The 27,603-nt window shown below is 56.6% G+C and overlaps 3 protein-coding genes across 4 annotated transcripts in view; 2 read left to right on the top strand and 1 right to left on the bottom strand.

The window, feature by feature from the left end:
* Window positions 1-3,112, bottom strand: part of FBXO42 (F-box protein 42) — a 46,404-nt gene extending 43,292 nt beyond the window's left edge. Inside the window, exon 1 of the mRNA XM_032709161.1 lies at window positions 3,040-3,112. The gene's annotated coding sequence lies outside the window, so the exon portion shown is untranslated. The remainder of the gene's footprint in view (window positions 1-3,039) is intronic.
* On the top strand, window positions 116-20,710 carry SZRD1 (SUZ RNA binding domain containing 1). Its single transcript, XM_032709305.1, has 7 exons — window positions 116-207; window positions 2,959-3,349; window positions 5,447-5,635; window positions 16,161-16,210; window positions 16,429-16,506; window positions 17,117-17,371; window positions 18,727-20,710. Exons 1-7 carry the CDS (start codon window positions 116-118, stop codon window positions 18,827-18,829), a joined length of 1,158 nt encoding a protein of 385 aa, XP_032565196.1. The 3' UTR covers window positions 18,830-20,710.
* A 1,286-nt stretch (window positions 20,711-21,996) lies between these two features.
* Window positions 21,997-27,015, top strand: NECAP2 (NECAP endocytosis associated 2). 2 transcript variants are annotated; one of them, XM_032709107.1, is made up of 8 exons: window positions 21,997-22,218; window positions 22,976-23,076; window positions 23,155-23,259; window positions 24,441-24,522; window positions 24,962-25,064; window positions 25,412-25,571; window positions 25,681-25,762; window positions 26,163-27,015. In XM_032709107.1, exons 1-8 carry the CDS (start codon window positions 22,121-22,123, stop codon window positions 26,209-26,211), a joined length of 780 nt encoding a protein of 259 aa, XP_032564998.1. In that variant the 5' UTR covers window positions 21,997-22,120; the 3' UTR covers window positions 26,212-27,015. The 2 variants fall into 2 exon arrangements, with proteins under 2 accessions (XP_032564998.1, XP_032564999.1); XM_032709108.1 differs by lacking the exon at window positions 21,997-22,218 and adding an exon at window positions 22,231-22,338.
* The last annotated feature ends 588 nt before the right edge of the window (window positions 27,016-27,603 follow it).

Genomic DNA, 27,603 nt, shown 5'->3' with positions numbered 1-27,603 from the left:
GCAGCCTGGTAAACGGGAGCATCGGATACCTTACACTCCTGAGTCAAGGTTGGGATAATCCACACATGCTGGGAAGCCTTGGGAGCAAACACCCCTCCGGAAGGCGCAGTCGACAATGGCTGAAATTCCCAAGTCAGAACACAGCTGGAATAAACCATCCCCACCTTCATTCCAAGCCCAGGCAGGGCAGGAACACGTGTCCCACAGGTGAGGTTCCTCCTGGGGCTTCTCCAACAGCCAAATGCTGGGAAAACCAGAATCCCAGGGACTAAAGGCTGGAGGGAACTCAGATTAAAATTCCAAATCCCACATGCTGCCTGTAAAATCCACGGGAGCAAATATTCCAGAGCCTTCTCAAAGCCAAGAGCTTCACCTGCCACCATGGACAAGAGACACTGCCCGGGTGGAGTCACCTGCCAGGGAAAACTCCCGGGAACACGTCAGGAAAAACACACACAAACATCCCTGCTGTGCCAAAACCACCATGGGACACAAGGGAGACACAAACCCCTGGAGAACGGGATTGAATCCATGTAGGAACAGCTCCACGTGCCAGACAGGACCATCCTGCCTTGGAAAAAAGAGTCCAAGGCCAGGTTGGATGGGGCTTGGAGCAACCTGGGATAGGGAAAGTGTCCCTGCCCTCAGCAGGGGGTGGAATGGGATGAGCTTTAAGCTCCTTCCAATCCAAACCAGCCTGGGATTCTATGGAACAGCTGGAATTCTGCCCAGGATCCTGCTTTCTCCTCTCTCAGTTGTGACACCAAGGAAAGACCAACCCCAGGGAGACACAACCTGAGGGAACATCACTGGGATTTGGGATCGAGGAAAAGGAAGGAGAGAAGGGAAACACCAAAATTAAGTGAAAACTCACCAAAATTAAGGGCAAACATCCCGAAATCAAGGGCAAACATCCCGAAATCAAGGGCAAACATCCCGAAATCAAGGGCAAACATCCCGAAATCAAGGGCAAACATCCCGAAATCAAGGGCAAACATCCCGAAATCAAGGGCAAACATCCCAAAATCAAGGGCAAACATCCCAAAATCAAGGGCAAACATCCCAAAATCAAGGGAAAACATCCCAAAATTAAAGGAAAACTCACCAAATTTAAGGGCAAATGCCAAAATTAGAGGAAAACACACCAAAATTAAGGTAAAGCACTTCAAAATTAGGGGGAAACGCCAAAATTAAGGGGAAAATCACCAACTTTAAGGGAAAACAGCTCAAAATTAAGGGTGGTGGGAACACTGAGGGCTGTGGAATGAGGAGATAACAGGGAGTCAGCTCCTGGATTCCCGTCCCACTCTGGGACTTGTCTCCAGAAGTGGCTGCACTTTGTCAGGACACTCCAGCACCATTCCCGACTGGGAGCTTCCCGAGGCCGCCTGGGAAAAAGGTGGGAAAAGGCCTCATCCCACCCCAGGCCCAGATTTAGGTCAGCAGCACCTCCACCGGAATTCCCTGGAATTCCTGTCCCTTCAGCCAAGGGGAAGAATTCCAGCTGCTGACTCCAGCTGCCGGGCTCCCAGGGGAGCTCCAGCCTTTTGAATGCCAAGGACATTCCCGGTGATCCTGGAGTTATTCCACACATGGAACACTCTCCCCAGCAAGGACTTCCACCCCCCTTCTGTTCCTCCTCCAAGCATTCCTTGGAATTCGGGTCATTAACAGCAAGACACCAAAGCTCTGCTCCTGCCCCTCCTAAGAAATGCCCTTCCCGATTGGAAAACCCCATTGGAAAAGCCAAACACGCCGGGGAGAGGTCTGGGCAGGAGATAATCCCTGAGCCCCTGCAGAGACAGGAAAACCACCCCAAATAAAGCCATTCCCAAAAGAGACTGGCAGGGAAAACACTGGGGAGCAACACCCCAAATCCCACCGGCTGCTCCAACACCGCAATCCCAGGGCCAAAATCCAGGGATTTATACACATAGGAGCGCAGGGATGAGAGTGGGGATGTGCATTCATGTGGAATTACGTGGGAATAACGGGACACTGGGGGGAAATGCGGCTTTTTGGGGAAACAGGGATTTTGGTGGGAAATGTGGCCTTCTCTGAGGGAAACATGGATTTTTGGGGGGAAATACAGACTTTTGAGGGCAAACATGACTTTTATGGGGGAAACCATGGATTTTTTGGGAGAAGTATGGATTTTAGGGGGTGGACATGGCTTTTGGCGGGAAACGGATTTTAGGGGGGGAAATACGGCTTTTTGGGGGGAGAAATACGGATTTTTGGGGGAAAACGCAACTTTTGGGCAGAAATAAGGCTTTGTGGGGAATGGCTTCTGGGGTAAACAAGGAATTTTTGGTGGAAAATGTCTTTTTTGGGAGGGAGATATGGCTTTTAGGGAGGGAAACATGGTTTTTGGGAGGGAAACAGCTGCTAGAGGGGAAACATGGATTTTTTTGGGGAAAAATGGCTTTTCTGGGGACAAATGTGGCTTTTAGGGAGGGAAACATGGATTTTTGGGGGGGAACAGCCTTTTTTCTTGGACAAATGGCTTTTTGGGAAGGGTAAACAGCTTTGTGAGGGGAAACGGCTCTTAGAGGGAAACACGGCTTTTTCTGGGGGAAACATGGCTTTTGAGGGGGAAGTGTGGGGTTTTGGGAGGGAAACACGGCTTTCAGAAGGAATAACGGCTTTTTAGGGGGAATGGTGGTTTTGGGGGAGAAATATGGCTTTTTTGGGGGAAAACATGGGTTTTTAGGGGGGAAACATGGGGTTTTGGGGGGAAACATGGGGTTTTGGGGGGGGAAACACGGCTTTTCCTGGGGCCCTGAGGAAACCCGGCGCCGCCCCCCCGGGGCAGGGAAGGAGCTTCTCCCTTAGGGGATGCGGCTACACCCCCCGAGGGCTCTTCCCTGCGCAGGGACCCCCCAAAAACCCCTGAGGGGAGGGGGGGGAAGGTCTCACCGCACCCTCCTCTCTCAGATGTGGGTCCCTCCGGGCCAGGCCCGTCCCGCCCCATGGGTTCGTCCCGCCGCCCGGGAAGGGCCGCGCCCGTGGGAAGCCGCGCGACGGGACCGCTCTCACCTGCCGGCGGGGCCGGGCCGGGCCAGGCCCTCAGGGCTGCGGGCGGCGGGACGGCCGCGTCTCCCCGGTGACGGCCCCGACCGGCGCCGCCATCTTCGCTCCCCGCCCTCCCGCCGCCGCCCCGGCCGCGCCGGCCGCGCACTGCGCAGGCGTGGCACCGCCCCGGAATCACGTGACATGGGAGGGACGGGACCGGTCGAGTCGCCATGATGGGAAGGTCAACGCTTCGCACGGGGCGCGGCCGCCATGTTTGACGGGTCCCGTCGCCATCTTGGGAGCGGCGGGGGGGCGGTGCCGCCATGTTGGGGAGGTCGGCGCTGAGGCGGAAGGGTCAGGGCGGGTCCCGCTCCCTGTCCCGCTCCCTTCCCGGGTCCCACCCTCATCCACAGCCCCGGGAGGCACAGCGCGGGCACGGGGAGCCTCCCTGCCCAGCCCTGCGTGTTTCCCCCAGTCCTGGAGCCTCCTGAGGGCTCGGCGGGCGGGCGGGATGTGACCCATTCCCGAGCCTGGAGGTCACTGGTGCTCCGTTGGCCATGGAGGTGAGGAAAGGAGGGAGAGGAGCCCGTTCCCTGTGGGAACATCCGCTGTGTTTTGGCGCCAGTCCCGCTGGCCAGTGGCGTGCGGACGTTATTCCTTAGGGAAGGGGCACAGGGAGTCACCGCCGCCCTCTCTTTGCTCCCACAGAGCTGCATCCCACAGGGAGGAGCCCGCCCGGCATCCCAGGCGCCTTCCCTGCCCGAGGGGATGAGCCGGGAGCCTCGCGGAGAGCTGGGATTGCCGGGGATAGCACATGGAATGTGTCCCAAATGCCCCGTGGAGGGCTGGGATAACCCGGCAGGAGACGTGGGATTCACCCCTCACCAGGTGAGTACCACATTCCCAGAGGATCCCAAAGGATGCCCGCGGTCAGGCGGGGCTGGGAATGGAACTTCTTGCAGCAGGATGGAGGGGAACGCCCGGGAAAACGCCGCTGGAACGCTGCATGGGATGGAGCCAACAATGCCCGGCTACTGGAAAACTCGGTGCCTGTTTCCCTCTGGAAAAATCCTAGAGGATGGGCAGGAACAGCCCAAGGCTGCTGCGCCTTTTCCTCCCGATCCCAGGGCGGGGGGACGGTGTTTCCCACCCTTCTGAGCCGCCCAAAGAGCTGAAATCCGAGGATTTAAACCTCCCCGAGCGCCGCACGAGCGCCGCACGCCCCGGGCTTTGCATCAGGGTTTGTTTGAGCTGGAGGTTTATTGGTGCTTTTAAGGAATCCAGTCGCCATCTGCCGGCAAATGTGCCTGCTCCGGGGGGAAATTCGGGATTTAAGGGCAGGTTTTGTGATTTCCTGTGTGGAAATGAGGATTTTTAGGATTCTTGAAGGGGCAGGTGGGTTTAGAGTGAGGAAAATGAAATGCAGATCCCACCCCAGAGACCTCCGCGTCGCTCAGAGCTTAAATAATACATCAGCGTGGGGAATATCTTGGGGGTAAATGAGATAGATTGAATAAATTAGAGTTTTTTTGGGGGAAGTTTGATGTTTTTAAAGGTTTGGGCTGGTCCTTGTGCTCCATTAGAGCAGCTGAGGGCTTGGATGGAGAGACACAAATTGGGGATGGATGAACATGGGAGGGATGAGAGGTTGGATTGGTGGTCAGAATTTCCTAAATTTAGGAGCTGATTTGACCAGGAACCCAAAATTATGGGAAAACACCCCCAATTTATGAGAGAACACATCAAAATTGAGGGAAAACACTTCAAAATTAAAGGAAAGCACCTCAAAGTTAAGGTGAAAGACCTCGAAATCAAGAGAAAACACACTAAAACAAGGGAAATACTCCAAAACTAAGGGAAAAGACCTCAAAATTAAGGGAAAGGACATGAAAATCAAGAGAAAACACTTAAAAATTGGGAGAAAACACACTAAAATTAAGGGAAACACCCAGAAATTAAGGGACGAACACCTCAAGAGTAATGGAGAGCACCTCAAAATAAGGGAAAACGTCACAAAATTAAGGCAGAGACCCCAAAATTATGCGAAAAGATGTCAAAAGGGAAAACATCCCAAAATTAAGGGAAAACATCTCAAAATTAAGGGAAAATATGCCCAAGCTAAGGGAAAACACAGCAAAAGTAAGAAAAAGCACCTCAAAATTAAGGGACAACACCCTAAAATTAAGGCAAAACACCACAAAATCAGGGGAAAATACGCCAAAATTAAGGGAAAACACACCAAAGTTAGAAAAAGCACCTTAAAATTAAGGAAAGCACTTTAAAATAAAAAACACCCCAAAATCAAGATGGAAAAATCCCAAATAGACACAGAATACACCAGAATTGAAGGGAAAACACCCCAAAATTAAAGCAAAGCTCCCAAAATTAAAGGTGGACGCCCCGCCCTGCGCTCGGTCCTCCCACCCGCCAGGAGGCGCCGTCGCGCAGCCCCCATTCCAACCGCCCGTTCCCGCCCTTTGGGCGCGGTGCGCGTGCGCTGCCGGGCGCAGGGGGCGGGGGCGGCGCGCGCATGCGCGGGGCGCGGGCCCGGCGGCGGACGGGAATTAAAATGGAAGATGAGGAGGTCGCGGAGAGCTGGGAGGAGGCGGCCGACAGCGGGGTGAGCGCGGCCGCGGGGGCCGCCCGGCAGTGCCCGGCACGGTGGGGGGACGCGGGCGGGCGGCGCGGGGCCGCCGGAGGAGGCGGCGGGGCGCGGCGGGCCCGGGGCCATGCTAGGCCTCTTAAAGGGGCCGCGGCCTCGCTCGGCGTGGGGGGCCCCGGGCTACCCCCGCTCCGCTCCTCGCGGCCCCTTCAGCGCCGGGGGCGGCTCCCTGCCCGCCCGCCCGCCCCCGGCTGCTCCTCGCTGTCCCGACCCCCTCCCCCCGCGCTGGCGGGTCACGGGGGTCGCAGCCCGGCCCCGCACGGAGCTCCGCGTGTTGCGAGCGGGGAGGGCGGGGGCGGCGCGTTCCTTCTGCAGCGCCAGAACGGGCCTCCCCGGCAGCGCGGGGACTCTCCCAGGGCACCTGGGGACTGCGGGGTCACCTCCAGGGCCCTTTTCCCTCTTGTCCTGAGCGCGCTGCTGCTTTGGGGCACAACGTGGGGGCTCCCGGCGCGGCCGAAGTTGTGCCGCGCTCTGAGCGGCGGCTCCGGAGCCGGCGTTCGGCAGCACGTGGGTCAGAGCGGGAGGCCCCGCGAGTTTCGGTGGGCGCTGCTCGCACCCAGAATCACTGTGTGAGCGGCAGCGTGGGCGGGGGCTCTGCGGGGAGAGGAAACCTCCCTGCCGGGCAAACCCCGGGCTCGTGAGGTGCTCTGGGTCGCGGGGGACCAGGGGGCACCAGGACCCCCGGCAGTGAGTTGGGGAGGAGAGAGAACGGGATCCTGGGCAGGGGTTGGGTTACAGCCGGCCGGAGCCAGGGGACAAAATAGAGCTGTAACTCAATGCCTTGAGAGGTGCCAGGGCCCAGCTGGCACCGGGAGCTGCCGCTCCTGCCCATGCCAGGGGGCTGCAGTCACTGGGAGCCTCCTGCCCAGCGTCGGAGTTAATCCCAGAGCTCCCAAACCGCTCCATGAAGGGACATGGCTGTTTGTGGGAGCTGGTGATGACTCTGGCCTTGAGTAATGGTTTAAAATGGTCCTGCTGCTCCAATCCTGGCCCTGGGACGTCCTTGTCCTTCCTGCTGGTGCTTCTCAGGTGGAATTTTAGAGCCCTTAGAAGGAAAAAGCCCAGTCACTTGTCCTTTCTCACACTCTTTTCTGGTCCAAACTGCTGGGAGTTTGTGGTTCTACTCAGTACTGCTGAGCAGGGAGATTCCTTGAGGAATCTCAGAATCCTTTGGGTTGGCAAAGCCCTCCCAGCCCATGGAGTACCCCCTGTGCCCGATGCCCACCTTGTCCCCAGCCCAGAGCACTCAGTGCCACAGCCAGGCCTTCCTTGGGCACCTCCAGGGCTGAGGACTCCAAACCTCTTTGGGCAGCCCCTGCCAGGGCCTGACCACCCTTTCCATGGAGAAATTCCTGCTGATGTCCAACCTGAGCCTCCCCTGGCACAGCTGGAGGCCGTTCCCTCTCCTCCTGTCCCTTGTTCCCTGGCAGCAGAGCCCGACCCCCCCGGCTCCCCCCTCCTGTCAGGGGGTTGCAGAGCCAGAAGGTCCCCCCTGAGCCTCCTTTTCTCCAGGCTGAGCCCCCCCAGCTCCCTCAGCTGCTCCTGCTGCTCCAGCCCCTTCCCAGCTCCCTTCCCTGAGGAGCAGCTGCAGTTGCAGTTGTTGGGCTCTGGATGCCTGTGGAGCAGTTGGAGCCGTGTGGGAAGGGAGCTGTGTGTGCAGAGCTGGCAGAGGGCTGCCCTCTGGCATGGCTTGGGGGCACGAAGGGGGGTTTCACCCCCTGCCTGGCAGGAGGAGCCCCTCAGCTGCTGGTGGGAGCTGTGGGAAGCTGGGAGGGCTGGAGTGGGGAGTGCCCAGCCTGCCTGTGCGGGGTCTGTCCTGCCTCGGGTGGTGCAGGGGCAGTGTGGGACAGTCCCTGCCCTGTGTGGGACAGTCCCTGCCCTGTGTGGGACAGTCCCTGCCCTGTGTGGGACAGTCCCTGCCCTGTGTGGGACAGTCCCTGCCCTGTGTGGGACAGTCCCTGCCCTGTGTGGGACAGTCCCTGCCCTGTGTGGGACAGTCCCTGCCCTGTGCTGCTGCAGGGGGGGGGAAGGAGGGACAAGGGCAGGAAGAGGCTCTGCTGTGGCACCTGCAGCTCCTCCCGAGGGCAGTGCAGGGACAGCCCCCTCTGCTCTGGGGACACGACAGGACCCAAGGAATGGCTGGAGCTGTGCCAGGGCAGGGTCAGGTTGGATCTCAGGAAAAGGTTCTTCACCCAGAGGGTGGTTGGCACTGCCCAGGCTCCCCAGGGCAGTGTCACAGCCCCAAGGCTGCCAGAGCTCCAGGAGGGTTTGGACAACGCTCTGAGGGACAGGGTGGGATTGTTGGGGTGTCTGGGCAGGGCCAGGGGTTGAATCCATGATCCCTGGGGGTCCCTTCCAGCTCAGAATATTCCATGACTTTCTTCCCTTTTTTTCTGTGGGTTTGCTGTGGGTCTGAGGCAGCACGGTCCCCACAGAAAGGAACAAGGCAGGGCAGTCGTGGTTGGTGCTCCTGGGCAGTCTGACACAAACCAGGAGACACCAGGGAGCAGCTTTAAACCCATCCTGTTCTCCTGAGAGTGCCAGGACAGGGGGAATGGCTTCCCACTGCCAGAGAGCAGGGATAGATGGGATACTGGGAAGGAATTCCTCCCTGTGAGGGTGGTGAGGCCCTGGCACAGGGTGCCCAGAGAAGCTGTGGCTGCCCCATCCCTGGAAGTGTCCAAGACCAGGTTGGAGCAAGCTGGGACAGTGGAAGGTGTCCCTGCCCATGGCAGGGGGTGGAATGGGATGAGCTTTAAGGTCCCTTCCAACCCAAACCATGCTGGCATTCTAATACTTCAGAGTTATTTAATTTTTTAGACCCTTCAGCACACGAGGGAAGAGTGGAGATGCAGTGGGAGATCCATGGGGGGATTCTGGATTACATTCCTGTGTCTCAGCATGTCATTCTTTAATATTGCACCCAGAGGGTGTTTCTTGGGAAAGAAAACACATCAGACTTTCAGTGCTGGCTTTTTTGTCTGTGGTGTTTGGTGTTGTGCTGAGAACTTCTACTCGAGGCCTTGGAGAAGAGGGTTGTCAGCAAGGGGCAGCTCCTCGGCCTCCTCCTTAACGGCCTCCTCATTAACACCCTCCTGGTTTATCTCTCACGGCTCTTCCCGTCAGGCAGCACTGAAATCCCAGTGAGTGGAAGAAAACCCCCCAAAAACCCCGGCACAGCTTTGCTTTGGTGACCGAGGGGCTGTGACATAAATCCTCCAGTGGCTCCTGTTTGTGTGTTAGTCCTGTGCCGTCAGAACTGCCCCAAAAACGGAGCAGCTCCTTGGGAGCGTGTCACCCCCAGTGCCCCCGTGCCAGTGCAGGTGCCCTCTGCCCCAGCAGTGTCGCCTGTCCCAGGAATCCCGCGGGCACAGGGCATTAATTAGATCCTTGGAATGTCTCTGAGCTGGGGAGGTTTGTCTCGTCCAGGAGTGGCAGATGCAAAGGCAGGGTGTGAGTAAGGAGTGAGCTGTTCCGGCTGGGAGTGGGGATGGAAAGGCTTCAAAGCCCAGCCGGGGTCAGTCAGCACTAGTGGCACTTAATTCCTGGGTTTCCTGTTGTGTGGCCCAGCTGGCTCTGGGGCAGCTGGAAAACACAAGGCAGAGGTCAGTTGGAGACACTCAGGCCTGTTTACCTGCTTAAACCAATAATTAAATGCCAGGTGGGAAGCTGGGCTCCCAAACTGGGGTGCAAGCCCTGTATCCATGGTCTTGGGAAATCCTCAGCACTGAATTGGTGCTTTCCAGGTGGGTTTGTTGGTTATTCCTTTGCCAGCTGGAACTGGAGTGTGTCAGAGTCTTCATTAATAGCTGATTTCAAGTCAGAATGTTTCCGGTTCCTCCCAAGGGGCAGCTCCAACCTCTCTGTGCCCAGGGATTGGGATTGGGGGTGTCTGTGCAGGGCCAGCAGTTGGGCTGGATGATCCTCAGGGGTCCCTTCCAGCTCAGGGCATTCCGTGGTTCTCTGGAGGTCAAACATTAGGCTGACAACCTAAAATAGGTTTAAAAAGTCATGCCATTGATCCCTTTGTGTGTCATTGCCCCTGCAGTTTGCAGGTGGGCGGCTTGGCAGGGCTGTGCTGTGCCTCCCTGATCCCACTAGGAAGGGAAAACCTGCCCCATCCCCTCCTGATGGTCCTCTTGGGAAGGGTGGGAGCAGCCAAAGGCCTGGGAGTGAGCTCTACCCTTCTGCTGGGGGGCCTGGGATTGTCACCCGCTCCTGGGGCAGGACAGGTTCCCTGGGGTTGGCAAAACCCCCCATTTCTGTCATCTCAAGGAGTCTGAGGGGCAGGGCTGGCACCAGGGCACAGGATCCGAAGGATTTGGCTGCTGTCACCTGGAGTTGCCAAATGGGATCGAAGTACAGCAAACTCAGAGGGAAATATTCTGAAGTGTGACACTGTGACCTCTGGGCTGTGAACCGCTGGGGTGCTCAGAGGGCAAACCAGCAGGGTTTGGTGTGCAGGGGTTGTGTCCATGAGGAAAACCACTGGGGTTTGGTGTAAGGGCTCTGAGGATCACAGAATTCCAGACTGGTTTGGGTTGGAAGGGACCTTAAAGCCCATCCAGTGCCACCCCCTGCCATGGGCAGGGACACCTTCCACTAGCCCAGGTTGTTCCAAGCCCTGTCCAACCTGGCCTTGGACACTTCCAGGAATGGGGCAGCTACAGCTTCTCTGGGCAACCTGTGCCAGGGCCTCCTCACCCTCTCAGGGAAGAATTCCTTCCCAGTATCCCATCTATCCCTGCCCTCTGGCAGTGGGAAGCCATTCCCTTGTCCCAAGTCCCTCTCCAGCTCTCCTGGAGCCCCTTTAGGCACTGGAGGGGGCTCCATGGTCTCCCTGAAGCTTCTCTTCCCCAGGCTGGACAATCCCAGCTCTCTCATCCTTTCCTCCCAGCAGAGCTGCTCCATCCCTCTGATCCTCTTGGTGCCTTCTCTGGACTCTCTCCAGCAGCTCCACGTCCTCCCTGTGCTGTTCCCCAGGGCTGGAGCAGCTCTGCAGGGGGGTCCAGAGGGGACAGAGGGGCAGAATCCCCCTGGGATTGATCCAGGATGGGTTTAGACTTCACCCCCCAAAATGACCTTGGGAGAACTTTCCCTGAGCGTTTGCTTTGGGTGCTCTAATGGGTCCAAACAATCCTGAAACTGGGAAATGGAAGTTTCTATTCCTGCTGCTCGGTGCTGCTTGGCAGAGGCAGTTTTTTGGGGAAGAAAGGTAAATTTTGGATGTTGGGAATAATTGGCGGGTCCCTGACTAGTGGGAAGTGAGTGTTGGTGTGGATGTTGCCCCAGGAGAAGCTGCTGCCACCCTCCCAAGTGCTCCCACCCATGGCACGGCCGTGCTGGGAATTCCATGTGGCGCCTGCCAGGCTCGTTCCCAGAAATACTCCTGGGTCTTGTTTCTCGGTCTCCTGCTGAGGAGCAGGATCTGCCTATGGAAAACATCAACACCAGCAGCTTCCAGACGTCTGAGGCTTTCCTGGGACAGGGCCTAAGCACAGCAGGATGACTCGGAGAGTTAATTTGTGGAGCAGTCTGACTCCCAGGAGCCTCAGGAATTGGAATGTTGCAATAATTAATAGGTTAATTCATCTTCAGAGCAAAGCAGTAGGTGGCTGGTGAGGACATTGGAGGATTGGCCACATCTGCTCCTGGTTCACAGTGTTTTTGGTGAAGCATTTCAAGTTTTGGGTCTCATCGACAGCTTTGGTGACCTCAGCTCCTAAAACCTGTTTGTATTTCCTAAGGAAAAGAGCAATACCCAGGCCCTGCAGTTCATTCCTTCCGAAGATGCCCGAGTGGTGCTTTAGTGAGCAGATGAGCCCGTGGCTGTGGGAATTCCCTGCTCCAGGGTTGGATCTTGCCCGTTGGTCAATGGCAGGGGTGGAAGGTTGTGCTGGGGAGCAAACACAGCACAGGACGTGGTTAATGGTTTTCCAGAGCTGTGTTTGGAATGTGGTCAGATACCCAGGGGAGCACAGGGAGTCTGGGAGGGATCTCCTCTGGATTTCTGCAAAGGAGTTGTGGAGGCAGAGAGGGACATACCCCTCCAGGGTGAGGGATTTCTGGGAACCCAGGTCACTTCCTTCCCTCAAACCCTCCATTGGGGTCAGTCACTGAACTTGGAACGAAAACCAGCTGAGCTTGGAACTGCTGGAATTCAGTCTCTTTGGAGAGTCCTCGCTGGCAGAGATGGGGAGGATAATGCTCTGTATGTGTCCAACACATTGCAGTTATTCCCAGATATTCCTTTGGACACAGCAAGGACTGACTTGGCCTCCCTGTGCTTTGCAAAGCGCTGGAGAGCTGGTTTTGCTTGGGAATGTGCCTACATCCCATGTGAAACTGTGATCCATAGGAGGAAGGACACATTCCTGGGATGGAGCATCCGTCTCCAGCTCCCCAGTAACATCACCCAATTCCCAACTTTACTGGTGGGGTGGTTCTTTAGGATGCTGGAGCATGGGAATGTGGGATCTGAGCAGCAGGTTTGTGTCCTGGGATCTGTGTCTGCATTCCAAGGGGTGTTTTATCCATCCTTTCTGCTCTTTTCCCGGGGCTGAGGGCAGGAAGGGGGGCTGGGCTGGGGCTGGGGCTCAGTTTCCGTGACGTCCTCGGCTGAAATGTCAGAGCAGCATCTCCTTCGGACTGTTTGTTGGGGCCCGTGTGGCATCCCGACATAATAGCCCTAAAAATAGGGGGCTGACATTCCTGACGGATCTTTGGGGAGGGGGTGGGAACCAGGCTTAGTGTTTGGGGCTATAAATAAGTTTGCCTGGGAATGGGAGCTGGCAGAGCCTCCCCAGGTGATGAATCAGTGGGGTTTGAACGCCGTGACCTGCCCAGGACTGACGTCCTCGGATTCCAGACCCAGCTGCCTGTGGAGAGCTCGTGCCTTTGGGTTGTTGTAGTGCTTCTGGCGCTTGCCCGCCGAGTCAGCTCCTAATTTTATCTCCTTATCCCCAGCGTGACACAGCAGTGGGAAGGGAATGACATCACATCAGCAAGGATTTGATTTTAATTAAAAATGAGCCATGCCAAGGTGCTCCTGCTTTTACATGGGAGCAGTGATCCCTGTCACGAGCTGGGAGGCTGCTCAGGCTGGGGCTGTGTCTGCACGTGGTGTTCAAACACCTCCAGGCTGCAATTCCAAAAATCCTTGGAGTAAACACTGAGAATGTCCTGAGGAATAGGGGGTCTGTCCTTGCAGTTAGTAGGAAACACAACTTGTGCCCCATCAGGAGATGTGTGAGGTGAGGAGCTGCTCTTTGACCTTCTGGTTAAACACAAAGGGAGACCTTTTCTGCCCAAAAGTTCAGTGGGTATCTGGAGGCAGCTGGAATCCCCTGAGCAGCACCAGGAATTCCGAGGATCGTGCAGGACTAACAGTTGTTTGGGGTGAGGTGGGAGTGGGACATCTGTGTTTGGTGGGAGTGGGGGTTTTGTGGGATTCTGCCAAGATTTCTACATGTGGAGGAAGCCTCGTGTTTTGGAGAGAACACGGTGGTTCCAAGAGCTGAGGTTGGAACTTAGGGAATATTTTAGCTGCTCCTCACTTTGCTCCTTGTCCCAGCCCGGGGGGGCACAGGAACAGGGCAGGGCCCGTCCCTGTGCTGGGCACGGCCGGGGCACCTCCAGCCCTGGGGGCACCGCTGGGACCCTCCGGACAAGGAGGACCCGGAGGGGCTGGAGCGTGTGCAGGGAAGGGAACGGAGCTGGAAAGGGGCTGGAGCAGCAGGAGCGGCTGAGGGAGCTGGGGGGGCTCAGCCTGGAGAAAAGGAGGCTCAGGGGGGACCTTCTGGCTCTGCAACTCCCTGACAGGAGGGGGGAGCCGGGGGGGGGGGTCGGGCTCTGCTGCCAGGGAACAAGGGACAGGAGGAGAGGGAACGGCCTCCAGCTGTGCCAGGGGAGGCTCAGGTTGGACATCAGCAGGAATTTCTCCATGGAAAGGGTGGTCAGGCCCTGGCAGGGGCTGCCCAAAGAGGTTTGGAGTCCTCAGCCCTGGAGGTGCCCAAGGAAGGCCTGCCTGTGGCACTGAGTGCTCTGGGCTGGGGACAAGGTGGGCATCGGGCACAGGGGGCAATCCATGGGCTGGGAGGGCTTTGCCAACCCAAAGGATTCTGTGGGATTGTGTGAGGAGCTCCCCAGTCAGGGAGCAGCTGCCCAGAGTGGTTGGGGTGGTTTGTGCTCCAGGACCACGCGCCTTCGCTCCGTTGGGAGATTGGGATACCCCCAAGCATTCAGCAGGAATTGCTCTGCCCAGGAGTGGGAAGGAGGGAAACAGACGGTGAAGGGCACCTGATGGTTTTGAAGGATTCCTTGGAGTGAGTTGTGGTGCTGAGCAGATCAGAGCCCTTTGCTCTGGGGTTTTGCTCTGGGTGGGGAGGCTGTGGTTGGTGCTGGAGGAAGCACGGGCGCTGTGGGGGTTCCAGAGCTGTCCAGCAGCACTGGGAGTCCCTGGGACAGGGACATTACTTCCCATGTTTCCAGGGGCTGAGCTCCAGGTGAAGCTCTGCAGCTCCAGGGGCTGACCCTGCAGAGCCCCAGGGATGTGGGAACGTGGCTCTGGTCAAACCACCTCTGCTGTACTGGGAAGGAGGGAGCAGAGCAGAGCCCTCCTTGTGTCCTGTCCCAGTTCTATGCCTCACACTCCCAGCTGGGGGGCTCAACACCATGATCCCAACTCGCCCTTGGCTTTGGAGTGGCTGATTTCACTCTGAGCCCAAAGTGAAATGAGTTGGGAAGCTCTTGGGTGTGTTTTCTCCACCTTCCACCCTGTTTTCCCATCATTATCTCTTTTCCACATACCAAAATATTTCTTAAGGGACATTTGGGGAAGCTCCCATGGCTTCCAGGAGGCCCTGGGAGCCATGATTGACTCTTTGAGTCTGCAAATCTGCTTTAAAGGCTCTTGCGTAGCAGGATGTCACCTTATCTGGCTCAGGGACGAGCCAGCCCCTTCCCCTTGGTTTGACTTCCATTGTTTGCCACCAGCTGCTCCCCAACACCTCCCTGCTCATCGGGATGTCTGGTTCCCTGTTCCTCTCTGTGAGGGCAGCAGGTGGATGATGGACATTTTCCCTCCCTCCTGCATGGCACTGGGATGAGGTTTTCCTCCCAGTCCCCTGGAGAGGAAGGAAGCTGCGGGTGTTTGCCCCCTGTGGGAGGCTGTGCCCTGCTCCAGCCCAGCACCTCAGGAAGCTCCTCCCTGGTTTTGGTGCCTCCCAGGATAGAGTTTGGTAGGAAATTCAACCTCCCACCCACCCTTTATCTCCCCCAAATGATTCATTGCTTTCTAGGTGGAGGCTCCCATGGGCTGTTGGCCCGTGTGACCCAGAGCAAACAGTGTGGTTTGGCAACTCCTGGTGACTCCTGGTCATTCCCTGCTCACTGGAGCAGCAGGGAATTCCCGTGCAGACCAGTTCCTTTGCTGGGCCGTGCCCGCCACGGTCTGTGCCGGCAGGGACAGCTCCTGTGGCTTTTTGGGGAAGCAAACAGGCCTCAAAGTAGGGCAGCTGCATCCTGCCAAAAGCTTGGAATTTCCTTCAGTATTGCCAGTTATCAGCTGGCAAAACCAGGACACTCTCAGGTTGTTTTTCCTCCCTCCCTGGTGATTAAATAAAACACGAAGAGCTATTTTGGAGCCTCTTTTCATGGGATCTAAAAATACCGGTGGGGTTGGGGCAGGTCACCTGGAGAAGGGTTGGAACTTGGCTCTGTTCTCCTCTTCAGCCAAGAGTCTCTCTGTAATCCCTTGGATTGCAACACCCCAACACCTTTGCTGGGTTGATTCCAGCCTGGGACAGAGTTGCTCAGGTCCTGGTGCTCCGGGGTGGGAACGCGTCCTGCCGTGGGTGACTCGGCAGCCAAGGGCAGGAGCAGCTCAGCCGGGCTCGGATCCACTCCAGCAGCTCCCTGCCTGCATGTGGGGCAGGGCAGGGACTTCTCCTGACTTCAGGGGCAGGAATGTGGCCCTGCTGGCCAGTCCTCTGCATGGCTGCAGGCTCCAGGCTCAGCTCCTGGCTGGAATCAGGCCTGTGAATCACTCCCTGGGCTACTTCTCTGCCCAGGAGGTTTAGCACAGGTTCCTGCTGGGATCTGGGAATACCTTGCTGTGTAATTCCATTTTTTAACCCAAAATAGAGCTTTTTTGGCCACCTGAAGTGCTTAAAGTGAGCAGTGAGGGCATCAGGCCACGATCCTCCGGATGCTCGACCTGCTGTAGGTGTACTCCTGGTTACAGGAGAATGGATGTGGTGCTTTACTTTTCTCTTGGAATATCCGTGCTGGCTTTGCTTTTCCTTGCCTCTTTATTCCCAAGTCATCCTGGGATGGAATCACACCCTCCCTACCCCCAGTACAGATACAGAAGAGTGACATTAAATCTGTACTCAGCCAGGCTCAAACTCCCACCTCTGGGATGAGATTGGGCTTTATTTGATTCAATCCATCACACTCCCATCTCTCTCTCCGTCTTTTCCAGGAAATAGACAGGCGGTTGGAGAAGAAGCTGAAGATCACACAGAAGGAAAGGTAACGCCGCCGTGGGGTCGGTGGAATCCCGGTTTTCCCGAGGTGCCGTTGGACAGCTGGAGGCCCGGGGAGTGGGAACAGCGGGAAAACGGCTTCAGACTGAGCAGGGAGCGCTGGGTTGGAGCTGAGATTAGGAATCCCTGTATCCGTGCCACTGGATGGCCCTTGGGACCCACAGCAGGGCAGCAAAAAGCTTCCTGAGAGTGATTTTATTTCAGAGCCGGGTCTTCCAGACGGGATGTAGCTACAGCTTTGGGGAAGCCTTGTAAGAAAAAGCCTCTCCCAGGAAGAAATGGGTGAGTCAGGTAATCCCGGCTCCTGGCCCTCAGTGGACTTGCCTTGTCTTGCATCAGGGAGACTTTCTTTTCCTGCTTCCTTTGGCTGAGGGTGGGGAGGGGTGTTATTGCCTCCTGCCAGAGGGGTTTCTACTCACTGCTGACAGCTCTTGTTGTTGGATTTTTTTCCCCTTTGATTGTCACAAGATTAATTCTCTGGGAATTCTGCGCAGAAAAGGGACTATAAAAATAATCTGATGGTGAGAGGGGTTGTGAGGAGTGAAATGGCAGGGCTGAAGTGAAGGCTGGGTATCCTGGTGAGTGGAGCCCTGACACTCCTTGCAGGGAATGAAATCAAGGTGCTTATACCAACATCTTTGACTGCAAATGCTAACCTAGTGTTTGTTCCCTTCCCTTCGGGGGAGTTTGATGATGTCAAATGCAGCAGGGCCTGATTTTCCATCCCTTTCCCAGCTAATCTGCTGATTCAGTTTAGGGTTACAAATATAATGAGCTCTTTAATTACTCCAGGCTGCCATTAATCACAGGAATGGCATCTGCCCACCAGGAATTCACACTGGGAGCAGGAAAAAAACCCCAACTCCCAACCCGATGTTTTTGTTTCGAACAGTAGAAAGTCCAAATCTCCTCCCAAAGTGCCGATCGTGATCCAGGACGACAGCCTTCCCTCGGGGCCTCCCCCCCAGATCCGCATCCTCAAGAGGCCCACGACCAACGGCGTCCTCAGCACACCCAACGCGGCCAGCCGCCCGGCCTTCCCAGTGAAATCCCTGGCACAGAGGGAGGCGGAGTACGCCGAGGCCAGGAAACGCATCCTGGGCAGCGCCAGCCCCGAGGAGGAGCAGGAGAAGCCCATCCTGGACAGGTGAGAGCGACCCCGGGCGCTCCTCGGGAATTCCTGCCTGGCGGAGCTCAGGGATGAGCTCCTTGGAGAGCGGAGTGAGGAGCAGGGAGGGAGCAGTGCTCTGTCAGCACAGCCTCCACTAGGTGGGAGTGGAGGGAAGTGGGAGTGCCTGATAAGGCCATAAATCATGGAATTATTAAAGCTGGAAAAGCCGTCCCCGATCATCAAGACCGACCATTAACCCAGCACTGTGGTCACCACATGTGGTCACCACATGTCCCCAGGTGCCACATCCATACGCCTTTGGAACAGTTCCAGGGGTGGGGACTCCACTGCCTCCCTGGGCAGCCCCTTCCAGTGCCTGACCACCCTTTCCATGGAGAAATTCCTGCTGCTGTCCAGCCTGAGCCTCCCCTGGCACAGCTGGAGGCCGTTCCCTCTCCTCCTGTCCCTTGTTCCCTGGCAGCAGAGCCCGACCCCCCCAGCTCCCCCCTCCTGTCAGGGAGTTGCAGAGCCAGAAGGTCCCCCCTGAGCCTCCTTTTCTCCAGGCTGAGCCCCCCCAGCTCCCTCAGCCGCTCCTGCTGCTGCAGCCCCTTCCCAGCTCCATTCCCTTCCCTGCACACGCTCCAGCCCCTCCGGGTCCTCCTTGTCCGGAGGGTCCCAGCGGTGCCCCCAGGGCTGGAGGTGCCCCGGCACAGCACAGCCGTGGGATGATCTGAGCACCTTGGAAGAGCAGGCTGGGGGTGTAGAGAGCAGGGAGGGCACCCTGAGTCATCCTCATAGAATCATGGAATGGGTTGGGTTGGAAAGGACCTTAAAGCCCATCCAGTGCCACCCCCTGCAATAGGCAGGGACACCTTCCACTAGCCCAGGTTGCTCCAAGGGCTGTCCAACCCAGCCTTGGACACTTCCAGGGATGGGGCAGCCACAGCTTCTCTGGACACCCTGTGCCAGGGCCTCCCCACCCTCCCAGGGAAGGATTCCTTTCCAGTATCCCATCTATCCCTGCCCTCTGGCAGTGGGAAGCCATTCCCTGTGTCCTGTCTCTCAGGCCCTTGTCCCAAGTCCCTCTCCAGCTCTCCTGGAGCCCCTTTAGGCTCTGGAAGGGACTCTAAGCTCCTGGAGCTTCTCTCCTCCAGGCTGATCAATCCCAATTCTTTCATCCTTTCCCATCTCAGAGCTGCTCCATCTCTCTGATCCCCTTGGTGGCTCCTCTGGATTGGCTCCAGCAGCTCCACATCCTCCCTTGCTGGGAAGCACATGCCGATATTCCCGTGTCAGTGTGCTCCCCCCTCAGCAGGCGCCTGGGGCTTTGCCGAGGGCACACGGAATTCCACCCTGCGTTCCCTGCGGCTCTGACCCCTCTCTCCCTGCAGGCCCACCCGGATCTCGCAGCCGGAGGACACCCGACAGCCCAACAATGTGATCCGGCAGCCGCTGGGCCCCGATGGCTCCCAGGGCTTCAAGCAGCGCAGATAAAGGCGGATGTGCCGCGGTTCCGCCGTTCCGGAAAGCCGGGCCCCCGGCACGGACACACGGACCTGGGCAAGGGGGATTCCCGGCATGATTTGCACTGTGACCCCTTCGCTCTGCCCACTGTGACCTTCAGCCCCACGCACTGTGACCTCCCCTCTGCACCCACTGTGAGCGGCGATCCCGAGGGCTGTCCCGAGGATCCAGCGGGAGAAGGAGGGGGGTGCCGGACTCGGGCACCGGGAGCTGCGTGTGCCGCTCGGGTCAGGGCTGGCGCCAGCAATAACGTTTGTTGTACTCGAAACCCTGGCATTTAAGGAAAAAAAAAAGATGGGAAGTGTCCCCAGCCACGCATGTTGTCCTCATCACTTCCAGAGCGAGTTCTGTTTCCGAGGATTTTGGGTTCTTCTGTTTGATTTTCTGTTTGTTTTCTCTGTCTGGGATTGACTGAGTGCGTGGGAAGGGTTTGACCTGTTTGTGTTAATCCACAGAGGTAGTTCAGTGTTCCCAAAGGAATTCCAATGGATTTCCATGAGTTGAGTGGCTCGGGGTTGACAAGCTCTTGCTTCTCCTTCCGAAGAATTGGACTCCTGGATCCCCCGGGGTACCTCGGAGCCAGACCTGGTCCACGCCTCGCTCCTGTGCAAGCTCGGCTCCCTTTTCCTGCTGCTTTGAGGAAAAGCTTAAAACACCCCTTGGTTGGGCTCTTTTATGTCTTGGGGAGAAGGGAATGTGGAGTGATCCCGTGAAAATTCCTGCTGCCTGGCCACAGAGGGCCAGGTAGTGAAGAATTTGGGATATGTGGTGAGGAGGAGAATATCCTGGAACGGAGAGCGGGATGTCCAGAGGGTCCAACCCCACAGGGACGGTACGAGCTGCGTTTGCCTCCCGGAATTCCAGACACTGGGAACAAACCCAGCCTTGGAGAGAGCCTGGATGATCCCTCCATCTTCAGGAAAGGGATTGTCCTCCTCCAGCTCCCAGGAAGAGGCCAGGGAGCCGGTGCTCCACAAGAACAGGGATGTTCCCCCCTGGATGAAGCTGAATATCAAGGGTTGAGATGAACACTAAATGCTGCTCTCGGAGGGGACCTGGAATTCCCTGTGTGGTTCCCGGTGGATTCCCAGCAGATTCCCGGGGTCTGGGTGCTGCCTTCAGTAGGTTCAAGGGTGAACAAGCCAATCCTGATGTGGTGTCCATGCAGGGCAGCACTTCCTGCATGGAAATACGGCTTAAATCCCACAGGAACGGGAAAAGAAAAACTACCTGTGCATCCCACGGATCTGCCGGAGCTCAGTGAGCTCCTTAAGGCCGATTGCAGGTGGGGCAGGATTCCCTCGGGATTCCCCCGGGATCCCCAGCCCCCAGTGGTTCGGGGGGTCTCAGTTTTCCCCCCTGGCTGGTGGTCGGGATGAGCTCCGGGAGGGAGCGGGAGGAGAGAAGGACGTCAGCAATAACCGCAGTCACCGCGCCTTTCCTTAACTATTCCCCCGAACCCCACCGAACAGCCAAAAAACCCCAAACCCCCCTGGCTCCCGGTGGGGCTGGGCAGTGTTCAGCCACTGCCTCCTCCAGCACCGGAATCTCCGTGTCCGGCACCGAAATTCCATCCCCGGCACCGAAATCTCCCTTTTCCGGCACCGAACTGTCCTTTTCCAGCACCGAGATCTCCTTCTCCGCCCCGGCCTCCTCCCGGCCGCTCCATCCCGGTGCCCAGGATACGTCCCGCCCGCGGGCAGGGCTCGGCGTTCCTGCGGGAAGCGCCCGCGTCCCGAGGAGGGCAGGAGGGACACGGTACCCGCGTGTTTGCGCCCCACAGACGTTGCGCCGGAGAGAAAAACGTTTTATAAATTGTATTTTAAATAAATGTCTTTAAACTTTTAAGGATTTTCAGTTCTCCCGCTTTTGTTCCTCTCGGGGCCCGAGCTCAGAATCCGTCGGGAAGGGAAAAGCTGGGAGGAACGTGGGTGGGTTTGAGCCAAAGGAGGGGGGATTTTGCTCCAGTTTTAGGGTTGGTGGGAGATGTCCCGGGAGGGAGGATGTGGATCCAACTCTGGATGCGAGCAGGCGATTTTTAATTAATTAATTAATTAATTAATTGTCTTGTTGCTCCATCCTGTGGCTGTTGTGCTCCATAACCTCTGGAAAAGGAGGAGGAGGCTGTGGAGGTGCCCAGGGCAGGAGGATTCCAGGAGCCCTGGAAGCTCCCACGAGCCCCCTTCCCTTGGAGTTCTGATTTTTAATTACTTTTAAGTTTATAATATATAAATATTTTATGACATAGTATAAATAGATATAAATAAGTACATATAAAGTTATATAAAACCAACTATATGCAAGTAAGTATCTGCAAATATATAAAAATATGTACTAAAGTGTATAAAATATGTATAATATCTAATACAACAACATAATGTACAACATAACATATATTAATGTATATAATATATAATGTCATAATACAAATATATGGGGCTTGTATATACAAATAAATATTGAAATAAATATATAATAGGTGTAAATATATGAAATAAAAAGTATCTGTAAAGTATAAAATATGTATAATATACAAGATAGCATAGTACAACATATATAACATATATTGATATATATGTTATAACATAACATAAATATATGGTGTCTGTATATATACAAATAAATATTGAAGTAAATATATAATAGAGATATAAAATAAATATTTAAAATATTTTATGTCAACTTAGATATAAATATATAAAAATATATGTAGTATATATGTTATATTCAGTATATATTACATAATACTATATTATAAAATACTGTATTCTATATAATAATATATAATTCTATATAGTAAAATATATATAGTATATATATAGTAATATATAATATTACGGTAGAATAGAATATATAGAATAGAATATATAGAATAGAATATAAATATATAATTATATAAACAATTATTTTATTTATAAAATCCTACAAACCCCTGAATTTAGTGACTTGGAGCCGCAGAGCTCCAGGAAGAAGGGTCCAGGCCGGGATGCGGCCGCTGCCCCCCGGCCGAGCTGGTTCCCAGTTCCAGCAGCAAACTGGGACCAGCCCCCGCAGCGGGTCCTCCCGTCCGCTAGGGGGCGCCGCGGACGCGGAAGCGCCTCCCGTCGGCAGGTCCCGCCCACGCTGGGGCGGCCGCGGAGGCGGCAGCGAGGGAGCAGCGAGGCGGCGGGACAGAGCGGCCCCGGGACAGAGCGGCCCCGGGACAGAGCGGCCCCGGGACAGAGCGGCCCGGGAACAGAGCGGCTCCGGGACGGGGCCGCGATGGCGGCGGAACGGGAGGACTACGAGGCCGTGCTGTGCGTGAAGCCGGCGGTGCTCGTGTACCGCGTCCCGCCCAGGGCTTCCAACCGCGGCTACAGGTGCGGCCCGAGCCCGCCCCGAGCGATGTCAGCGCCTCCGGGCGTGGGGGGGCCGCCCCTGCCCTCGGGCTGTGGGGGGTCCCCTCCCTGTGGGCTCTCGGGGTTCCCCCCTGCCGTGGGGTGAGGGGTCCCCTCCTCCTCATAAGGTGTTTGGGGGCAGCCCCTCCCTGTGGGGTTCGTGGGGGTCCCCTGCTTAGAGGGTGTTTGGGGTTCGCCCCTCGCTGTGGGGAGCGGGGTTATATAGACCCCATAAGTTATTTGGGGTCTGCAACTCCCCGGGGGCAGCAAGAACTGCCCCCTGAGGTATCTCTGTCCTTCAGAGGGTTTCTCTGCCCCCCCGGGGTATCCCTGTCCCCCATCCCCTCCCCACAGGGCTTATCTCCATCCCCCCGGGTGTTTTGGGGTCCCCCTCCCGTCTGTCCTAGACTAAAGTCCGTCCTGGCCCAGCCAGGCTGTGCCTGGCCCAGCCCAGTCCAGCAGAAGTTGCTTCTCTCTAAACCCCCGTGGAAAGGGAACTGAAACCTCCCGGGCAGCGCTCGCTGCTCCCCCCGAACCCAAACCCAGAAAGGGAACTGAAACCTCCCGGGCAGCGCTCACTGCTCCCCCCAAACCCAGCAGCTGCTCTGGGGGAAACGGGAGCTCTTGGGACAAACCCCCTCCTTCCCACCGCGGCTCCCCATCCCAGCTCCGAGGGGCCTTTGGGGGGCACTCGGGGGGCTCTGGGGGAGGCGGCTCAGACGCATTCCCTGTTTTCCAGAGCCGCGGAGTGGCAGCTGGACCAGCCGGCCTGGAGCGGGCGGCTGCGGATCACGGCCCGCGGCAGCACTGCCTTCATCCGCCTGGAGGACAAGACCTCGGGTGAGGGGCGATCCACGGATCCTGCGGGAATGTGCTGCCGTGCCCCGGAGTTATCCCGCTCCTATCTCTCTTTTCCAGGGGAGCTCTTTGCCCAGGCACCTGTGGAGCAGTTCCCGGGAATTGCTGTGGAGAGCGTGACGGATTCCAGCAGATACTTCGTCATCCGGATCGAGGATGAGAATGGTGTGTCACCACAGACCTTGGGAAGGCTTCAGAGCCCTCCCTGCTCCTGCTTGGGAAGGATTCCTGCTTTCCAGGGCGGGATATTCCCTATATAGGGTGGCAAAGGGAGGAATTACTGTTTAGGAAGGATTCCTTACTTTGGGAAGGATTCCTGCTTTCCAGGGCAGGACATTCCCTGCCTAAGGTGGCAAAAGTAGGAATTGTTTGGGAAGGATTCCTGGTTTTAAGGGCTGATATTCCCTGCACAGGGTGGCAAAGGGAGAAATTATTGTTTGGGAAGGATTCCTCCTTTTGGGAAGGATTCCTGCTTTCCAGGGCAGGATATTCTCTGTACAGGGTGGCAAAGGAAGGAATTATTGTCTGGGAAGGATTCCTCCTTTTGGGAAGGACTCCTGTTTTTAAGGGCTGATATTCCCTGCACAGGGTGGCAAGTAGAGGAATTATTTGGGAAGGATTCCTGCTTTCCAGGGTGGGATATCTCTGCACAGGGTGGCAGAGGGAGGAACTCTACCACTCCCACACATCAGCAGGGCTCTGACCTTCACCAGGAACACAAACACTTGGATTTTCCTGCTCGGTGTGGGAGTGAGGGCACGGGATCCTCCCCGTGGTGCCAGCTCTGCTTTGTGTTCCCTTCCAAGGGGTTTTACACCAACGAGGTGAAATCCCTGGAGAAGGGAAGGGTTTGCAGTGACCGAATTGTGGTCTTCCTGTGCCTAAAGGGGCTCCAGGGAGATGGAGAGGGACTTGGGGCAAGGGATGGAGGGACAGGACAAGGGAATGGCTTCCCACTGCCAGAGGGTAGGGATAGATGGGATATTGGGAAGCAATTCCTCCCTGTGAGGGTGGGGAGGGGCTGGGATGGAATTCCCAGAGAAGCTGTAGCTGCCTCATCCCTGGAAGTGTCCAAGGCCAGCTTGGACGGGGCTTGGAGCATCCTGGGCTGGTGGGAGGTGTCCCTGCCCATGGCAGGGGGTGGGATGGGATGATCCTTAATGTCCTTTCCAACCCAAAGCATCCTGGGATTCTGCGATTCTGTGATCTCCAGTGCCATGGCTCAGGCTCCACAGTCCCAGCTCTCGCTGGAGCTGGCAGCAGGCACGAGGATGTGTGGGATGGACTATCCCATCCCTCCTCCTCTGCTGCTGTGCATTCCAGCCCCTATCCCTCCCCGTTCCCAGGCCGCCGGGCTTTCATCGGGGTTGGCTTCGCGGACCGAGGGGACGCCTTCGACTTCAACGTGGCCCTGCAGGACCATTTCAAGTGAGTCTGTGCCTTTCCCGGCTCCTCAGCTCCAGTTTTGGCAGGTGTCCCCCAGGAATGTCTGAGAAGTGGGCAGGTGTGGTGGGAAGAGCTGGGAACTCCTGTATCCCTGCCCTCTGTATCAGCCGTGTCCCAACCTGGGCTTCCGAGCCCCAAAGGGGGCAAATTCCCTGATTTATTTCCCTCCTTCACATGCCACCTGTAAGGGGGTGCCCCTGAGGGACTGGGATGCTGCTCCAGCTGCTGGGAATGGTGGGGTTTGGGGAGGGATGGCTGGAGGATCCGTGGGAATTGTCCCTGCAGTGCCCCGGCAGGTGAGGTCTCGGGTCACGTCCGAAGCCTTTAAGGAGCTGCTGCCGGGCCCAGGGGATGATCCTGAGCAGGATTTGTCTGGGGGAGCCTGGTGACGTCTCCTTTTCCATGGATTTAATTCCCGCAGGTGGGTGAGGCAGCAGAGCGAGCTGGCCCGGCAGGACCCAGATCAGGGACCCAAACTGGATCTGGGATTCAAGGAAGGACAAACCATCAAACTCAACATCGCTGTGAGGGGCTTTTCCAGCTAATTCCAACCTCGGGTGGCACAAGAAAGCAGCGGCTTCTCCCCAAAATCCTCATGCAGGAGGAATGCTGGAGCAGAGCCCATTGGGATAATGCTGCCTGCAGGGATTTGCGGGGGGTTGTGTTACAATTCCTGGTTCCAGAACCGGGTCTATGGGATTTTGAGGCAAAAAAACCACCCTTGGTGTGACCCCTTTGGATGCACCAGCAGTGGGATATCCCAGCACCGCAGGATTTTATCCCCAAAATAAACCCATCTGGCTTCGTGGGATTCGCTCCCCAGCTCTGGCTTTGAATGTGATCCCACCCAAAATTCCCACTCTTCTTTCAGAACATGAAGAAAAAAGAAGGAGCCACAGGGAACACCAGACCACGTCCTGCAGGGCCCGGGGGCCTGACTTTGCTCCCACCACCTCCCGGGGGGAAATCCTGCGGAGAGCGCCCGCCCTCCCTGCCCGGCCCCGCCCGGCTCCCGGGAACGCCCATCACAGGTCTGGGCACGGCAGGGCCGGCAGGCTCCATGGAATCCATCGGAGCTGGGGGAATGCGGGAACAAGGGCAGGAAATAAGCCCTGGCGTTTGTGTTCTCTCTGCCCACAGACTCGGTGCTGGCCTGGCCTCAGCCCTCTGCTCCCGCTGCTCCCGCTGCCGACGCCTGGGGAGACTTTGCCAAAGCTTCGGGGTGAGCCTGGAGGGGCTCTGGGTGGGAGGGGGTGCCCCAAATCCCGCTGGTTTTGCTGGAAAACCCTGCTGGGGTGGGGGCACTGCTCTACCCAGTCCCAACTTTGGGATTCAAAAGCAACTCTGCCAGAGCTCCAGGAGCGTTTGGACAACGCTCCCAGGGACAGGGTGGGATTTTGGGGTGTCCTGGGAAGGGCCAGGGATTGGACTGGGTGATCCTTGGGGGCCCTTCCAGCTCAGGACATTCCGTGGTTCTGTGGGGTGCAGATTCCCTGAGTTCAAGTCCACAGGCACTTTGTGCTCCAGGATAATTCTGAGGTGATCCTGGAGGACCCGTTTGCTGCCTGGATGTCCTTTCCGCGTCTAAATCCCCTTTTTTCCCTGGTTTTCCCTCTCTCCAGGTCGACTCCTAACCAGACTCAGGGGAACACTGGCTGGGTCCAGTTCTGAGCCCACAAGGGTACTGGGATCCTCAGGATTCCTTTGGGACCAAAGAAGCAGCTTCAGGACACCTCACTCCTGCCCTTAAATCCTGCCTGGCATCAAAATGCTGGAATAAGTGCTGGAAAGAACCAACCACGTGCCTTAAAACACTCCACACACCTGTGCCTGCTGCATCCAGGGTCTGTTATTGTCCCCCTGGATCACGGGAGACCTTCTCCCTTGGGAAAAACCATCCGGTTCGTCCCCTCTCCTCCATAACAAAGGGGTGCTTAGGGTCTCCTCAGAGACTTTCTCCTTGATTTTTTGGGCTGGATAAATCCTTCCCTGGGCAAGGAGCATCCTCCTGGAGACATCCCACCTCCCAGATCCGCACAACGCCTGCCAAGATGCCGAATATCACCTTGGTTTTCTTCCTGAGCACTTACCTGGGATGTTGGGAAGCTCCAGCCGTGGTGTTTCCATGCTGAAATTCCTCATTTCTTACTCTGGGAAGTTTGCTTTATTCCTGCTCTCCTTTGAAGACAGGATTTTTTACTTCTTTCCATGGACTTTTCGTTAGGGACAGAACAGTCTCTTGGACAGAGCTGGGGCTGAGACTCCTCCATAAACAAAGAAATATTTTCTTACCTATTTATATGAAGTCTTTTCCACGTACGAAATCCCACTTGTTTTTTTATTCAGTGCCTTGGATTTTCCTTTTCCAACTGGCTGACGGGCATTTTGCTTTCAGAGCTTTTCCCTGGGCCTGGCAGCAAAGCCAGGTGAGACTGGGACGCCTCAGAGTGAACAATAAAACGCTTTGGATGCCACGGTGGAATCTTTTCCTCCCCCCGGGGCGGCTCGGAGGGACTGGGATGGGCTTCTGTGATTCCCTCTCCTCGGCGGTGCCAAGGAAACGGGAATGGGAACATGGGAACGGGATTGGCCGGGGAAGCACAACAGAACCTGTTGCTTAGCAGTGGTTTGCGCTTGGGAAGGTCGCCGGGAGAGGGAGGTGAGGGAGGAAATGGGGGGAAAAGGAGGGTTTTTGGGACACAAGTGCTCGGGGGGGGAGGGGGGAATTTGAGGCAGCTCCCGCTTGGCTGCAGGGATCCAAGGCAACATAAATCCCCAATCCCATCTGCCCGGTCCCGGTAATCCGGAGGAGAAAGGGCACTTTCCCTGGAGGGGGGATTGGGAGAGAGGGTGGGAGACCCCCTGGAAAGCAGAGCGTGGCTTGGGATGGGATCCATCCCTTGTTTCGGGAGCAGGGATGTCTCCGGCCCCCACTGGGGGCGGGTTTTGGGCTCGGATCGGGGGAAAAAATCCTGAATTACCCGGGAGGGAGAACGTTACTGCTCCAGAGGCGGCGGCGCGGGGAATCCTCCCGAGTCCCGGCACATTCCCACATCCCGGGGG

The sequence above is a fragment of the Chiroxiphia lanceolata genome, chromosome 22 (assembly GCF_009829145.1).
Source record: "Chiroxiphia lanceolata isolate bChiLan1 chromosome 22, bChiLan1.pri, whole genome shotgun sequence".
Taxonomy (NCBI): Eukaryota; Metazoa; Chordata; class Aves; order Passeriformes; family Pipridae; genus Chiroxiphia; species Chiroxiphia lanceolata.
This window is presented reverse-complemented; position numbering and strand designations above follow the sequence as displayed.